The 13,844-nt window shown below is 42.3% G+C and overlaps 1 protein-coding gene across 10 annotated transcripts in view; it reads left to right on the top strand.

Annotated features, from left to right (window-relative positions):
* The window catches only part of Plekha1 (pleckstrin homology domain containing A1), a 63,370-nt gene extending 59,238 nt beyond the window's left edge, over positions 1–4,132 (top strand). For 4 of the 10 annotated variants that reach the window (XM_040752896.1, XM_040752906.1, XM_040752909.1 and 1 more), the window contains 2 exons: positions 248–431; positions 1,517–4,132. In XM_040752896.1, coding sequence (XP_040608830.1) covers positions 248–431; positions 1,517–1,731 — 399 coding nt within the window. In that variant the 3' untranslated portion in view covers positions 1,732–4,132. The remainder of the gene's footprint in view (positions 1–247; positions 432–1,516) is intronic. The other 6 variants (XM_005064299.4, XM_040752940.1, XM_040752917.1 and 3 more) reach the window with 5 other exon arrangements.
* Positions 4,133–13,844: the final 9,712 nt, after the last annotated feature.

The raw sequence follows: 13,844 nt of genomic DNA, 5'->3' as shown, positions 1-13,844 counted from the left end.
TTATACTAGCATTCCTTTAGGAATACTGGAGAAATCTCCTTCATGGGTGTTAGTTTTGTAACTGCCTGCATTTTATGTTACTCTTTCAACAGTCAAGTATGAGATTCTCTGCAAAAACAGTGTCTGTTGGGAAGAGGGAAAGTTGGAGAAGGGTGTTTGCGTTCTGTGCTTTGTGGTGGGGGCAAATTGGACTGTCCAGCCGTGACTATCAGCAGAATTCTCTCTTTTCCTCCCTCTCCCAATATAGGTTAACTCTAATCTTAGCTTTGCACTGTGTTCCAGATGCGGCAGGCCAGAAGGCTGTCGAACCCTTGTATACAGAGGTATACATCAAGAGCTGGTGAATGCAGCACGTATGTGGGCTCTCATGCAAATGTGCCTTCTTAGTAGAGGGCCTGGACTCGCTCCCTACTCACAACTGATCATAGAAGGTTGAGTTAACTGGACTGCCTTTTGCAGTTGTCATCACTAACGCAAACTATTTTACTGTAGTCATCAGGTTGACTATGTATAGTAAAAAACAAAAGTCAAAAGCAATCATACTAATGGAAGCTTCCAGAGTTTCAGAAACTAATTGAATTGCTGCAAGAGTTTTGATTTTCATAGTTTATGTATTTTGAGATTTTTTTTATTATTATACAACACTTAAAATGTGCCTTTGTTCTGATCCAGGCAAACTTCTGCACGCATCCACATTGGATAAACTATGTCACCAGAATTGCATGACATTTTATAGCTCTGGTGAAGTTTACCATGTAATGGGAGCCTGTAGTGTTTGCTGATTGTGGTACTGTTTTCAAAGCAGCTAGTGTCCTAAATGAGCACACGCCAGGAGCTGCCTGGCACCTGGCAGTGTCTTCAGATTTGTTATTAGAAGTACAATAAAATCAGTATTCACAACCGATCCTACTTCATCAGAGTTTTAAATGATTCAGTTGTACCCTTTCTTACTTTTAAAATCTTAAACCATATGAATGTGCGACTTATCCAGAGTAAACAATTAAATCATTTGCAATTAGATGCAGTGAAATTAAGAGAAGCAAAAACAAATTGTCAGACTACTGTCTGAAAAGTCTTGATTCTTGTTGATTTATAGCCCTTTATTTTTATGTTTTGTCTTTTTATTTTTTTTTAATACTTGGAATAATTCCCATTACTCTTAAATAAATGCTGGTAGACTCTTCTTTCAACACAATTCAGTTGGCAGTTGGAACACCATATTTCATTTTAGGTTAGCTAGGTCTTCTTAAGTGTCATAAGCTGACAAATTCAGCTTTGGTGACAGAACCAGTTTCTTAGGGGAATTGGTTGTTGGCTATCATTGCTTTGAACTCACCCCTAAAATGCATTGCTTTGGGAAGGAACTTGCACATTTATGCTGCATGGCTCATGCTTCTGCTTTGTGTGTGTGTGTATGTGTGTTGTTTGTTTTTCAGAGAATCAAGTCTCACACTGAGTAACTGACTAACTTTGCTGTCTGTGATTAGCTGTGTCTGACCACCACTCCTCTTTCCAGGAGCATTCCAGCTGTCCTTCAGAATCCAAATACACTGTCCGTCCTGCCGGGGCAGCAGCAGGCACCTCACATTCCGCAGCCTCTCGCAGCCACTCTCTGGTCTCAAGCCATACCATGGAGAAGCGAGGATTTTACGAATCTCTTGCCAAGGTCAAGCCAGGGAACTTCAAGGTCCAGACTGTCTCTTCAAGAGAACCAGCTTCCAAAGTGACTGAACAAGCCCTGCCCAGACCTCAAAGTAAAAATGGCCCTCAGGGAAAAGATGGTGAGCCAGTGGACTTAGATGATGCCAGCCTGCCAGTCAGTGATGTGTAAGGTGGGAGCACGTGGTGCCTGCCCCACTCACCCCTCAGTGTCCTTCCATGAGGCTTCTAGCCAAAGATGATAAAAGAGAGGGTGAATGGTTTCAGTGCACATATTATATATTGTCTCTTGGGTGTACTCTGTAAGCTGGCAAGCCAAGAATCTAGGGAGTGGCCAAGTCAATGTAATTTCTTTAAGAAAGGAAGGAAAAAAGCTGTGTCCATATTGAGTGTCTGTCTGAAGCTTTATATGTTTGGGTGGTAAAAATGTGTGTATATGTATGTGTGTGTTTTTCCTGGTAACTTTGAAATTTTAAATAACAACTTAAAACATTAAAATTTCTTATTATTTTGGTCATTTAAAAAAGCTAATATGACTCCCTATGAAATATTTAATCAATATTTACACATTCTTATTGGTTAACATTATAAAACGGGACTTTGCCAAACAAAAACTCCTAAACTCATAATGTCTGTGGTGCTGCAAAATTTATATTGCAATGTGGACTATTTAGAAATTCTAACCATTTTTGATATCCTGGCTTTTCAGGTGAGTGGTAAACTTTGCATAGAAGATTTTATTAGACTGTTGGTGCAGGTATGAATTGAAGGTATGGGGAGCAGCAAATGTGGGAACTAGAGCTCAGCTATAGCTAAGTTTTTTTTGTGGGACTTTTTTTGAGACAGTTTTTAATTTTTGTGTAGCATGGCTGTCCTGAAGCTTATGGTGATCCTCCTGCCTCTGCTGCCTCCCAAATTATAGACCCGTGTCACCAACACATAGCCTGAGACACTTTTTTGAAAAAACTTAGTACTTGCATCTATCGGTATTTTATTTCAGTAAAAAAATTTTGATCGTAAATTTTGGGAAGATCTGATTTAACACGGTTTCTCTATGTAGCCCTTGCTGTCCTGGTACTTGCTCTACAGACTAGGCTGGCCTTAAACTAACAGAGATTCGCCTGCCTCTGCCTCCTGAGTGCTGGGATTAAAGGCATGCACCACCACTACTTAGCTGATTTTTTTTTGTTTTTTTTGTTTTTTTGGTAAATAGATCTTATTTCTGAATTTGGATCAGTGTAAGACCTCAGTTCATATATAAAGTCATAACTGCCCTTAATTGTGAAATTGTTGTGGCCTCTACCTTTTCATCATTAATAACCTATATCCAAGTGCCTGTGTCTTCTCATGTCATTTAGGATTGTGCTCCAAAGTCCTACATGATTGGCTTTAATTAAATGTTTGAATAAATTAATTTCAGTAGCATAGCTTGACATATTAAATAAGATAGCATTTTATGTTAGAGATACCAGATCTTGGTGTTCTACTACCTGTGCAATATTTCTGTCTTGAAAAACAAATTTGAGTATGCATTTAATTGTGGGGATATCCTAAATAGAAGTACCTCTCTAAAGAACCCATAGTTCTGGTGTTGATCGATAGACTGGTCTGAGCAAGTACTGTTTGTGGCAAGTCTTAAGTGTTTGCTTTTCCCAGGCTGCTTCTCCATGGTATTTCTAATCCCACACACTTCTGTTTTGGAGTCATGGGTATTAGTGTTTTGCCTTTTAATGTTCTAAGACTACTTGTTGGAGGATAAGAAATTTGCTACTGTGGTGGGGTCTAGGGATTAAGATGTGTTGCTTGGTTGCCCAGTACAAGGACACACCACTCACCTTTTGTATTCATAAGCTAATATGCTAGAGTTTTATGTAGTTTTCTCTTTTGCAACTGCATGGAAAACCATAGGACAACAAGGTTTTTAAGCAGTTACTACCCTTCTGCTGCCATGTTCATTATCCAGGCTCTTTTGGAAGTTCCTTTTTCATAAACATGCCTAGGAACCCGTGTACAGACACTTGGCAGTATTGATGAACTTGGCGCTGTTTTCTTTGGTACAGCCTCCACAGTGCACGTTCATTTGAACATATTTTGGTATTGGTAATTTGATATATTTCATGGTGGCAAAATATTAGCTCTATTTTGGGACTTTTTATAGAATTAGCCTTATTCAAAAGCATAGAAATATGTTCTTGTGATCGTCAGAGACTCCTAATATTTATCTCCATTCTTTTGTAAGCTTATGAAAATTATTTAATTATTTTAAAACGTACTTTCCTGTAAATATGTCACATCTGAAGTGTCAACAGTTCCTTTGAATACCGTAATATTTGCTGCATTTTTTTCTGTGTGCATAACGTGTCTCCTTTCAGAACAGGAATGTGCCTCCTGATGTTTACTGTTACACCTGCTATCTTTGTATGTACAATTGTTGAACACTGTAATGACTTGAGAATAAACTGCTCAGAATTCATTTTCACTTAATTCCCATTTTGTTTGGTTCAGCTGTCATGTCCTCTTGCTGAGGACCCGAGTTCAGATCCCAGCACCTACCTGTAACTCCAACTTGGGGATTAAGATCCCCTCTGTGCTGGCTTGAATGGGAATGGCTTCTGTAGGCTCATATATTTGCATGTGATGAACTGTTGGAAAAGATCATGAGGTATGGACTTGTTGGAGGAGTTCTGTCATTGGTTTCAAAAGCCCACACCATTCCCAGTTCCCTTTCTATCTGCCTTCTGCCTTTGGATGAGGATATAAGTTCTCACCTACTTCTCCAGCACCGTGCCTGCCTGCATAACACCACACTCCCCAGAATGGTGATGGGCTGATCCTCTGAAACTGTAAGCAAGTCCATATTAAGTGTAAAGACACAGGGCTGCACGTGGTGACGCACTCCTTTACTCCCAGCCCTTGAGAGGCAGAGGCAAACAGAGCTCTTCCAGTTTGAGGCCAGCCTGGTCTACATAGTGAGGCCCTGTCTCTAAAGAAAGAAAGAAAAAAAAAAAGTTCCAATAGCTTAATTCCAATCTCATATAGAATCTTGGTGTTTGGAACGGTTTGAAAATCCATACAAGACATGATTAGAAGCATACTTAATTAGATGGCTTTGTATTTTCCATTTGGTAATCTTCACATTACAGAGATTCAACTTTCTCCATTTTCAAATGATTTGTAAAGATTGCATTTTCCCTAAAATTCCTTGGTCCCCTTAGCTCTCAGACAGGGCAGATAGCCCTCAGACTTCTTCAGAAAATAGAAAGTCAGATTTTCAAATAGTCACATTTTTTAAAATGTGTTTTTCTCAAACGTCAAGATGTGTCTTGAGGCTGCAGAGATGGTTCAGTAGGTAAGAGCACTCGACACACAGCACGAAGACCAGTTGCACCCACATAAAAAACTAGTTGTGGTCATTTTGTGCCTGTAACCCCGGTGCTGGTAGAGGACATTTATATGAGTTTCAGGCTTTTGACTGCCAGGTTCAAGGAGAGACCCTAACCCAACAGAGTATTATAGAGTAGGATACATGAAGTGTTCTGGCTTCCCCAAGTGCTCATGTATATGCACCTACACCCATGTATGTATATACACACACTTCCATACACACAAAAAATAATAGAAGTAAAAATTTTTAAGTGAGTTGTGTTGAAAAATATTGCTGAACTAGATAGTGTTTACAATGCTAGTTGATGAAATCTTGGTAGTCCACTGTCTGACATTAAAAAGTGACTTACTATTTTATGTTCATGTGACAATAGTGCCACCTTCTGGTATTGGTTGCTATATTTAAAGTAGTTTGACATCTATTTTACTTTACCCAGAAGGAAATGAGACAAGTTACATAACAGCATAAGATAGCTTTGAAATTCATAGAAATTTGAAATCACCTTTCCCAAGTTATTTTAATTAAACTTTCTTTGGAGGTAACTGTAGCTTCACATATACAAGAAATAATAAAGAGAAGCTGGGCATGTCTACAGTGAAATGTCATAAAAAAATAGGAGATAGGATTGTCTAGTACTCCCTTTACTCAGCTTTCCCCCAATGATATCTTCTAAAATTATAGTACAGTATTATAACCATGATATAGTCCAGAAATGGAATAGTCCCATCACTATAAGGATTCCCCTTGGTCCTCGTAGAGTCAGACCCATCTGCTGTCTTATAGCTTGAACACAAATTCATTCAATTCCCTAAAGGCATTTAAAGGATTTAAAACAATCTTCAGATGCTGAAGTTTGACCCTTAGTCCCTTTGGTATTGCTGTCTGTGTAGGAGTCTTGAGAACTGCCCTTCATATCTCCTGATTGGTAAGTAATGGGATTTTCAGTTTATTGTCAGACACCTATTTCACATGACAGATGTCTTTTTACATTCGTTTTGGTTAACTTTGAGAATAACAGGGAAATATCTTGTTGATAACCACAGTGCAAGGCAAGTGCTGATTAAAAAACCTTTTTTAAAGGTTTCTTATTTATGTAGGTGTGAGCATGTAAGTGCAGGTCAGAGGACAACATTGGGGAGGCCATTTTCTCCTACCCTATGGGTACTGGGGATTGAGCTCAGGCTTAGTGGCAGCTGCTTTTAGCAACTGAGCCATCTTGTTGACTCATCAGGCTTTGGATGTAGCTGTAGAGAGTGAATGTAAAGATAACTGTTTTATATACATAACTGGTAGATGTTTATCTTCTTTTGACTTCTTGGGGTTGGGGTCAGATTCTTGTCTTCCATGCACTGCAGACTTAAGGATATGAAAGAATTTGCCAAAACAAATAGAAAGTTCAACACACAATAAGATCTCCTGTGGAAAACTACACCTCCAGAGGCTAAGATGATCAAAGAATGATGGCATGGATAAGAAGCAGTGTAGTAGAGAGGACGTCTAGGAAGCCCAGAACAAGGTGCTTCTAGGAAACTTCTGTATTACGTGACAAGGAATGCATGATGTTGATTTGCAATCTCAGTGGTTCAAGTGGATAGAGAATTTAAGTTATTCTTTTCAAGGTTCAAGGACCTTTCTCTCTTAAAAGCTATGACTCACAAATCTCTCCTTTTCCTAGTTTTCTTCAGGTGGAAGGTAAGAAAGGGAGAGAATGTGGGGGGAATTTCCATGACTGAGGAACTTGCCCAGTTAAGTCCTCCTACCTGGTATTCGCCCTCTTAATTTCCTTTCATGTATCATGATAAAATGCCGGCAAAAGCAGCATAAGGGAAAAGAGCTTATTGGGTTCACATTTCCAGGTTACAGTCCATCACTGCTGGAAAGTCAAGGTGGCAGGAACTTGAAGCAACAGTGTCATTTGCAGTCAAGAGCAGAGAACGGTGGATTAGTGTATGTATGCTAGCGCTTGACACTTTCTTCACTCTGTATAGTCCAGGATACCCTACCCAGGGAATGGCACCACCCACAGTAGGCAGATCTTCTCACCTCAGTTAACATAATCAAGACAATCCACATGGACATGCCCTCATTAGACGCCAACCTGTTGTGGACAGTCCTTCATTGTGACCCCTTTCCCAGGTGGTTTTACATTCTGTCCGGTTGACAATCAAAGTTAACCATCACACTGTTATTTCCAAATGGGAATGGGAGCCTTTAGTCCCAGGGACATCTATGCCTGGTGACCATAATATATATCTAGGACATCTGTGCCTGGTGACCATCATATATACCTAGCTTATAACTTTGGTTCCTACTGTTCCTTATCCTTTCTTCCCACTCTTCCATTTGCCTGTTTATATTTTGAATGTGAGAGATTTTCCAGTGGATCCTGTGTGGCAAGTGAGAGGGAGCGAGGCACCAGTAATACAGGGGACAGCCTGTTTTTTGGCCTGAATAACTAGAAGCATAGATGAGCTGTGTCTGGGGTAGTAGATCTGCAGGTAGGCAGGCTTGAGGGAGAAGCCCACAGTCTCAGTAGTGAACATGTTATGTTTGAGATACTTAGCTAGACATCCAAGTAGAAATGGCCAGCAGGCAGTTAGATAAACAAATTTGGAATTGAAAAAGTCAGCTTGACAGAAGTTAGAGTTATTTGGGAAGAAGGAGCCCAGTTGAGAAAATGCCTCCATCAGATTGCCTGTAGACAAGAACATTGGTTAGTGATTGCTGCCGGGGCGGGGGGTGCAGGTGACCCTATGGGGAGTGCCACCCTTGGGCAGGTAGTCCTGGGCAGTATAAGAAAGCAGGCTGAGCAAGCCATGGGGAGCAAGCCAGCAAACAGTGGCCTCTCCTTCAGTTCCTGCCTTCAGCTTCCTGTCTTGGCCTCCCTTAATGGGCTGTCACCTGGGATATGTAAGTCAAACTAACCCTTTCCTCCCAAAGGTTTTTTTCTTTCTTTCTTGTTTTTAAAAAATATTTGTTTATTTAAATGGATACAGAATTCTGCCTGCATGTATGTCTGCACACCAGAAGAGGACACCAGGTTGCTGGGAATTGAACTCAGTACCTCTGGGAGAGTAGCCAGTGCTCGTAACTGCTGAGCCATCTCTCCAGCCCCCAAAATTGTTTTGGTTATGATATTTATCACAGCAATAGGAACACAAAGACAGAAGAAATAAATGCATCATGTATACCTGGTTCCCATGGAGGGTAGAAGAGGGTGTCTGATCCCCTGGAACTGGAGTTACAGTTGTCTATGTGCTGCCATGTAGCTTCTCTTTACTGCTGAGCCATCTGTCCAGCCCTATGATGTATTATTTTTTAAACATTTAAGCCAAGGATGTCAGAGCACATCTTCTATTTCCAGCACTGAGAGGCAGAGACAGGCAGATCTTAGTAGATTCCAGGCCAGGAGGTCTACATAGGAAATCCCTGGCTAACCAGAGCTACATAGTGAAACTGTTTCAAAAACCAAACAAACAACACACACTCACAGTCATCACATTGTCACTCTAATGCATACACCTCTGATCACTTCCAATGCTTTTTGCCTCATGGTCCATGAAGACCAACATGGTTTCACTGTAGCTCCAGTTTCTGTTGCCTTGCTTGGTGTCATCATCCTGATTAAGGTGACAGGAAGGCCCCCAGGGAGAGGAGCCCAGCATTCACATGCTGAACATTGGGTTCTATTCTGATTCTGAAAGCTGTTCCAAGACAGCTTTCATGGAGCCCTAATTGTTAGGGGATTTTTTTTTGCTGACCTAACAGCTTGGCTCATGATTGATTCTTGTCCTTACGCTTAAAACTAGGACAAGCCTTAATGAACACTGCACAGTGTCTGTGGCTATGCTTAGCCAGTTTCTTTCCAGCAGAAGAAATAATGTGCTTGATTAAATTCACTTAGCATTCAAGGGCTTCACGTGGGCCTGAAATTTCCTTAGGTCCCAGGGGATGAGGAGGAGGAGAGGCAGACACACAAAGTTCACCTATGTTACAGGGCACACCAGATAGTTATTGAAGGAACACTCTAGGCTATTCTACAGGAACGATCTTAGAGGATTGTAACATAGAGGTTTTGTGTTAGTTACTTTTCTGTTGCTTTGCTAACACACTATGACCAAGGCAAATTATAGAAGTTTATTTGGGTTAATGGTTCTGGAGGGGTGAGTCCACCATGACAGGAGGGCATGGCAACAATAGGCATGGTGGCAGAACCAGCAAGCTAAAGGCTCACATCTTGGACTGCAAGCAAGCAGAGAGAAGGAAAGAACTGAGAATGGCAGTAGCTTTGAAACATCAACCCCGATGCCCATACTTCCTCCAGCAAGGCTATCTCCTGAACTTCCTGTTGTGCAACCTAAGAGATTCTGTAAACAGGAAAGTAAGCAACTCAAAATAGCTTCAGGAAGTCCCTGAAACTGACCAGATTCACCAGGCCTCTTTTTGCCAGAGTAAGCAGTAAAAGCTGCAAAGACTCTGAAACAAGACAAACTGCAAAGAAGATTCAGACCAACAGCTGCCTGAAGAAGCAGAAACCATCTGAGCTGACTGAAGAGGTTTAGAACAATTGAGGCTGGAAAGGACATGCTCAAACCCGTTGAGCTGCCTGCAGGCTGTGTAGCATGTTCCAGGTTCTCAGCTTTTGTGAGCTTCCACCTGTGTTGGGTGGTATTAGGTGATGGAGCTGTCTTTTGAGTTATTTCTGCTCCTAAAAGTAGCCCCTTACTCTTATTCCTGTAAGTAACCCCAGTAAAACTCATCGAGTCAGATTTGGGTGGTATCTATACGGTATGGTCTGTCTTGAGCTCCCTTGCCAGGATGAGTAGACATGTACTGAGTCTCCCCAGGAAAACTTTTGTCAAACAATACCTCCCCAAGCATGTCACCAACTGGAGGCACCACAGTGCCAGCTTACCTTGTGAGACCTAGGTACCATCTGCAAAGGAATCCCAGGAGCTGCCACCTTAGTGGAGACAGTTAGATTGCAAACTGTTTGGTTATGCTAGGAAACAGACAGGGCTACGAGGCACAGGGAAGGTGAAACTGGAAAAAGGGGAGAGTAAGACACATGTAGATATGGAAAGACCTAAGATTCTCATGTGTTCATGCATCTGTGTGTGTGTGTGTGTGTGTGTGCATGTTCCACACAAACGAGGTCAAACTTAGGGTGTTGCTCCTCAGATGCCAGCCATCTTTGACTTTTTGGAGATAATTTTGTTTTCAGACAGAATCTCTTACTAGACCGGTGCTCTCCCACTTAAGCTAGGCTGTCTGGCCAGTGAACCCAGGTATTCACCTGTCACTGCCTCCCAGCCTGGGATTATATGCCCTCCACCATGTCTGGCTTTTTTGTGTGTTTGAGTTCTTGGGGTTTGAACTCAGGTCCTCATGTCCACACCACAAGCAAAATTTCACCAACAGAACTATCTACCCAACCCCGAAGCTTCTGTCTTTGAGGATTAGATAGGCTGAAGTTATCAAAAGGAGTGCGAATCAAAACACATCTCATTGGAAAGTGTTGGCAAGAAGTCGCCCATCTCAGGATTAGTCGTGAGAATACTGAAAAGAGGAAGGAGCCTGTGCTCATCTTCTGGTGCTGGGCACGGGGTGTACCCCCAGGTGAGTGGTCAATTCAGAGAGCAGAGGTAGGTGGAGGGAGAGGGTTGAACGGAAGGAGAAGTCAGGTGCAGAGCTCAGAGTTGGGCAGGCTAGGTCTGAAGTGACTGGGGAAGAAGAAGGAGAGCAGGTAGGAGCTGAGCCCTGTGCTGGGTGGGACCTCTAAAGGGAGGAGCTGTCTAGGGCCAGCTTGTGTGGGCATGGATGGGAAAGCTGGCTTTCTTTACCTTTCCTCCCTGGTAGTCTTATCGGCAACTTCCTCCAGTGTTAATGGTTAGTGTAGAAAGTTAAAAGCAGAAAACACCACCCATTGACCCCCTTCCATCCAAGGAGCACACCCTTGCCCCCCATAAATCCCTACTAGATTTGGGTCTGAGAACAATTTCGTCAAACTGTCAGAGCAGCAACACACACTTGCTTCATCTCCTGAATCTTGCCTGGTGGATCAGCAAGGCTCACTCTAGGGAGGCTACTTCCTTTCGAACCTCAAACCAGGAAAGTTCAGCCATTAGGGAGGGGCTCCCGAGTTTCCTCTGAGTGACCCAAGTGTCTGGGCTGGGTCTTCCTGAAGCTTAGGGTGTATAGGTTTTCTCTCTCTTTTTTTCCAAGCTGTTGGTCTTCCTGAAAGGAAGGGGGTGTGACTTCCAGGGTTCTAGTTTCTCAAGCTGGTGACTATTCTTTTTAAAGGAATGGAGAGAGAATTTCCTGACTGGTGCCAGGTGCAGGACCAGGCAAGAGCATCCAGACATGGCAGCCAGGCAGGGAAGAACACAAATGCTACAAGTCAAGGCCTTAGGGCTCTCTGGGAGGATGGAGATGGCAGGCTGGCAGCTGGCCAAGTGGAAAAGTACCTCAGCCGTGAATCACTGGGGACAATGCTCTGCTGGTGCCATGCCATTACCCATCTGGCATGCATACAGCTTACAGCTGAGAGTCTCATTAAAGATGGAAGAAAGTTTGAGGAAAGAAACTAAATGAAAGTCAAATGTGTTGAATCTGGTTGGGGCCACAAGCATCTGTTCACACAGCAACCTCAGACCTGAGCCTGCTGTATAGCCAGCAGTGAGGGCACATTGGGCAAGTCAGACTTCCATGTTGGGGGAGGATGGTGAAGTCACCATCTGGACACAGATTGGCTGAGTAAAGATGAGTGCTAATTTAAAACACTGAGTGTCCCAGAGTTTTAAACCTTTTAAGGTCATTACAGAATCATTACAAAATAACCAGGTGAGGGGGATGGCTCCATGGGAAAGAGTGCCTGCTCTGTAAGCACCAGGATCTGAGTTCAAATCCACAGCACCCATGTTCAAAAAGAAAAAACCTGGGTGTGCCTGGGTATTCCAGTATCCCTAACAATGTGAAACGAAGATGGGTGGTTTCTGCCCAAATGAGAACTTCCACTTCAGTGAGAGACTGTTGTCTCAAGGCAACAATATAGATAGCACCAAAGGAGGACTTCCCAATCTGGCCTCTATATGCACATGTACCCACATGGGCATATGTACTCATACACACACATGCAAGTGTCATGTGAATAACTGAAATATACATGCATATGTCCCCACATGGTGTCAGTACATAGAATGGGCTGTCTGTGGCTCTCAGCACTGCCGTTTAGAATCGGTTGAGTGTTAAGATCAGAAGATGCTCCGTCCCCATCCCAGTTATTTAGCTACACTGACAGGTAATTTAAACAGCATACAGTTTGCTGGTTGAAGTTACCCAGCTCTGCGTTTGATTCAGACACATCACAATGACTGGCCTCTTAGTATTTGAGGCAGCGTGGCCCCAGATGTGCCTCAGACTTGACATGTATCAGAGGATGACCCTGCACTCTTGGTACTCGTGCATGAATCTCCCAAATGCTGAGATTACAGCCCACCATGCCTGGCGGCCATCATAATTTTAAAACTCTTTCAGCCAGGTGGTGGTGGTGGTGGCACACACCTTTAATCCCAGGACTCACAAAGAGAAAGAGACAGGCAAATCTCTGCGATTTTAAGGCCAACCTGGTCTACAGAGTAATTTTAGAATAGTCAGGGCTACACAGAGAAACCCTGTCTCAAAAAAAAAAAGGGAAGAAAGAAAAACACTTCATTTTTTTTTATCTATTTCAAGATGGCCTCATTATATAAATATGGCTGGCTTGTAACTCAAAAGGTAGAATAGGCTGGCCTCAACCTCACAGACATCTACCTGCCTGTGCTGGGACTAAAGGTGTGTATCACCACACCCAACTTTAAAACATGTTCTTTATCTGTAAAAGCAGCCCCAAACTGTGAGCTATTTAACCTCCTCAGCCCTAAGCAACCACTAAGCCCCTTGTCTTTAGTTTTCTCCGCTTTGTGTGTTCTTAGGAATTGTACAATGTGTTCTTTTGAGCCTGGCTTCTTTCATTTAGCACAGGGTTCAGTTTAGGGTTCATGTTGTAGCATGGGTCAGACATTCATTATTTTTATGGATGACTGGTATTTCATTGTGGATATGCCACGTTTTGCTTGCTTACTGATCAGTTGATATAGATGTCTAGGTTACTTCCACCTTCTGACTCATGAATAATGCCATTATGGATGGTGACCTCAAGCTTCTGTGTGGACATGTTTTCATTTTTCTTGGCTATATGTATGCTTAGGTGTAAGAATATGGATCATATGTGAGCTCTTCATTTAATTGAAGAAGGGCCATTCCGTAGTCATGACACCATTTGCATTCCTCCCAATCAGGACTCTGATTTTTCCATACCCATACTATGTTGCTGTCTGACTTTCTCATCCTTTCACTTGAAAGTTTCATTTGTTGATTGATGCTGCTTGGTTTAGCATCTTCTCATGTGTAATTGGTGCCCCTAGAGTTTTTCATTCATTCATTGGGGTCATTCTCCTCCACATATATATATATTTTTCCAGACAGGGTTTCTCTGTGTAGCCCTTGCTGTCTTCGACTTTATTTTGTAGATCAGGCTGGCCTCAAATCCAGGCCTCAAAGCCTGCTTCTGCTTCCCAAGTACTGTGATTAAGGGCATGTGATGTTACACCTGGCTTCTTTTTTTCCTTTAAAAGTTCATTAGTTTGAAGTAGTTTCAGGCCTAGACAGAAGTTTTCATTATTTTTTTCTCATACATACAGAAAACATTTACTTGAGGGAGCTTGCTTACCATTCAGAGGTTCAGGACATCATGGTAGGG

The sequence above is a fragment of the Mesocricetus auratus genome, unplaced genomic scaffold (genome assembly GCF_017639785.1).
Source record: "Mesocricetus auratus isolate SY011 unplaced genomic scaffold, BCM_Maur_2.0 Super-Scaffold_4256, whole genome shotgun sequence".
In the NCBI taxonomy this organism is placed as follows: domain Eukaryota; kingdom Metazoa; phylum Chordata; class Mammalia; order Rodentia; family Cricetidae; genus Mesocricetus; species Mesocricetus auratus.
The sequence above is the reverse complement of the archived record's forward strand: the minus strand, read 5'-3'. Positions and strand labels throughout refer to the sequence as shown.